Source organism: Nicotiana tabacum, chromosome 6 (assembly GCF_000715075.1).
Source record: "Nicotiana tabacum cultivar K326 chromosome 6, ASM71507v2, whole genome shotgun sequence".
Lineage (NCBI taxonomy): Eukaryota > Viridiplantae > Streptophyta > Magnoliopsida > Solanales > Solanaceae > Nicotiana > Nicotiana tabacum.
This window is the reverse complement of record NC_134085.1, coordinates 142214234-142217707: the sequence shown is the minus strand read 5'-3', so window position 1 is coordinate 142217707 and position 3474 is coordinate 142214234. Positions and strand designations below refer to the sequence as shown.

Here is a 3474-nt window from a genome sequence, read left to right as displayed (position 1 = left end):
AATAGAGACTTTTGGACTTTCTAAACTGAAAAAAAATTGGGTAGAAGATGAGTAACGGTCTAACGGAGGTGTAATTAACAGAATACAATTTGAATATTTTAGTGTAGCACAAAATAGAGAAAAATAGGAAAAAACCCAAAATTTTGAAAAAGAAAAAAGATAAATGTGATTCTTGGCCAAAGAGACATGCCACCTCACTTTTTTATTCCCTCTTATATATATATATATATATATATATATATATATATATATATATATATATATATATATATTCTAAATTTTTTTACCTAGATATACACAAATATGTGATTTGGGTGTAACTACACGTATCCCAGCGAAAGCGCTCAAGGCTCAACGCCATGGAAACGTGCACAGCAAATAAAATAAAAAGGCATTACCATTGTGCAATTAATTATGTAGAACTGACTTCTGACTTTCAGCATTCCTCCTACTGTTATGACCAGATCAACATCAACTTTGAAATAATATTCAAATATTGATTCAAGCAAAGCAACTTCATTTGATGAATTGCATCCTTTCTCTTCTTAAAGGTCAACAGAACAGTGTCGTCGCCGTCGGTTTTTAGATATGATGTTGGCTAGACTCTGGATTGTTATTTTTGTAACTTGCACAACCATTGCCAAAGCCCAAAACATTACTCATTGTGCTTCTTCTTGCGGTGATATTCATAACATTAGCTTTCCTTTTCGATTGAAAGCTGATCCGCTGAATTGTGGAGATTCCAGGTTTGAGCTTGACTGCCTGAAAAATCGTACTGTCATAAGTTTGAATTCGAAAAGATATTACGTGCTAGATATCAACTATCGCGAATTCTTGATCAGAGCAATTGACCCTGGTTTGGAGCATCACACGAGGAACTGTACTTCTTTTCCTGATTACTTTAACACATCTGTTCCTAGCACCTCAACTTTTGCTAGAGATTTGACTGTTGAACTTCTTTATCGGAAGTCAACTTCTGGTACTATCGTAGATGTTAAACATCATGATCGGAACATTCCCATTATCTATGTCAACTGTTTAGCTCCTGTAAATTCCTCGCGCTATGTGGAGACTACTTTCTGTGGTTCGCAGAACAAGACTTATTTCTCTAATTCTTCACAAAGTCATAGCTATGTCGCCATTGGACAGGACATGTCGGTCTCTGATTTGGCTGAGAATTGCAGCGTGGAAATGGTGGCCTGGGCCTCGGCTCGTGGGCTTTCGGGGGACAATACTTCTCTATCAAACATTCAAACAGCCTTGGCTTATGGGTTTGAGCTTTCTTGGAAGCGTACCTTCTTGTGTAGAGAATGTGAAGGCTACTGTTTTGCTGAAGGCGACGGCTTTGTTTGCCATCGCTGCAAGGACAACTCCGGGATGAATCTCCATATCCCTTGTAAGTCAACATTCATTTCGACTTTCACTAAATTCAAATTGGAATCCCTTTTCAAAAGTTCTGTTTATTTTGTTTTTTTTTCAATTTTCCACTCATTTTGATGAGTACCAGTTACCTCCTTTATTGCCTAATCTTAAATCCTTAAGTTTCAATATTCAGCAATGTATTTCAAGATTTGACCTCTTTCTTTTACTGAAATTCTTATAGTTGGAAAATGCAGGTAGCATCCAACTCTTTTTTGGTACGTATTCTTGATGCTGAAGCACGAAAATTTTTATACACTAAGCATTTTGCTGAAAGGAAACAGTTAAAGAAATATGTTTGCCAATAATGATTCCCTTCATTGCATATAGCTGTAAGCTCTTTCTTGAAGTATTTGATATTTTCTTTCCTCAAAAAAATAATTTTTTCTTTGTGATTTGCCTGTTTGGACAGATCTAATTTATACAAGATTCTACGGTGGAATAGTATTGAGTAAGTTCTCTATCTTACTCTACCAGTATTAGGATTCTTGGTACACTGAAACAATAGCTCTAAAGCTTTTAGTCAAACCCCTTTGTCCTAGGAGCAAAAATAATGGTTTTTCTTAATAATGTCATCCTCACGCAGTTTTGATTCGACCATTCCGGTTTCTCTGTGGAATCATTTTCCTGATTGCGTTAGTAGTCTATAAATTGAGAAGACGGCACTTATCCGAGTATCAAGCAATTGAAGACTTCCTACAAATCCAGAGCAACCTAGTGCCAATTAAGTACTCATACTCTGAGATTAAGAAGATGACTAATAAATTCAAGGAAAAACTAGGCGAAGGAGCCTATGGAACTGTCTTTAAAGGAAAGCTCCGTAGTGGTCCTTTTGTTGCAGTGAAGATGATGCACAAATCTATGACTAGTGGCCAAGAATTTATCAGTGAAGTTTCCACAATTGGAAGGATTCACCATGTTAATGTTGTGCAGCTCATTGGATTCTGCGGTGAGGGCTCAAAACGTGCTTTGGTATATGACTTCATGCCCAACGGTTCCTTAGACAAGTACATATTCCCGGCAGAAGGAACTATTTTCTTGAGTTACAAACAAATGTTCGATATATCTCTAGGAGTTGCCCGTGGCATAGACTACCTACATCGGGGCTGTGACATGCAGATCTTACATTTTGACATTAAGCCTCACAACATTCTTCTGGATGAAAATTTCAATCCAAAATTATCTGACTTTGGGCTTGCAAAATTGTACCCAACAGATGATAGTATAGTGAGTCTAACCGCAGCTAGAGGGACAATGGGTTACATGGCTCCTGAGTTGTTTTACAAAAATATTGGAGGAGTGTCATACAAAGCCGATGTTTATAGTTATGGCATGTTGTTGATGGAAATGGCAGGCAGAAGGAAGAACATGAACCCATTCGCAGACCACTTAAGCCAAATTTACTTTCCTACCTGGGTTTACGACCAATTCAATTCAGGAAATGATGTACAGATACCGGATACCACTGATGAAAGGATTATTATAAAGAAGATGATGATTGCGGCTTTGTGGTGCATACAGATGAGGCCCGTTGATCGTCCTGCAATGAACAAAGTTGTTGAAATGCTTGAAGGAGATGTTCAACTCCTGCAGATGCCCCCAAAACCTTTTGTAGCTCCTCGTGAGATTGCTGGGGATGTGATTGAGACAATAAGAATTTCCAGTGATGATGTATAGGTTGCTAATTCACCATGCTGTGCAAAACTGGTCATATTCTTGCCTCTTTCCCTTGAGCTGCAGTTGATCAAGTTATATATACTAGTTTCTCTGCACAATCTCGTTGCACGTGTATTCAATATTCTTTTTTTAATACAATATATTATATATAATAAAATAGTAAACGCATACAATATTAGAATAACATTTGATTTAGTTATAAATTACAAATTTAATATAGTAGAATAACGGAATAGTGTTCGTGTCCAAAGGTGAACAAAGCCCTAGCTTCTAGAGTTCGCTGCTTTTCCCAGGCCGGAGTAGCAGCCCGCTGTTCTTTCTAGCAGGTGCAATAGCGCACTAGGATTTCCAAATCTTAAGAACTGGAACTCCTCGGCT

At 37.5% G+C, this 3474-nt stretch overlaps 2 protein-coding genes across 2 annotated transcripts; both read left to right on the top strand.

Moving 5' to 3' along the window:
- Positions 1–433: 433 nt before the first annotated feature.
- On the top strand, positions 434–1532 carry LOC142181501 (LEAF RUST 10 DISEASE-RESISTANCE LOCUS RECEPTOR-LIKE PROTEIN KINASE-like 2.1). The gene has a single exon (XM_075254403.1). It carries the CDS (start codon positions 589–591, stop codon positions 1495–1497), a length of 909 nt encoding a protein of 302 aa, XP_075110504.1. The 5' UTR covers positions 434–588; the 3' UTR covers positions 1498–1532.
- Positions 1533–1811: 279 nt separating this feature from the next.
- On the top strand, positions 1812–3191 carry LOC107761943 (rust resistance kinase Lr10-like). The gene has a single exon (XM_075254401.1). The coding sequence runs from the start codon at positions 2173–2175 to the stop codon at positions 3094–3096; it is 924 nt and encodes a 307-aa protein (XP_075110502.1). The 5' UTR covers positions 1812–2172; the 3' UTR covers positions 3097–3191.
- Positions 3192–3474: the final 283 nt, after the last annotated feature.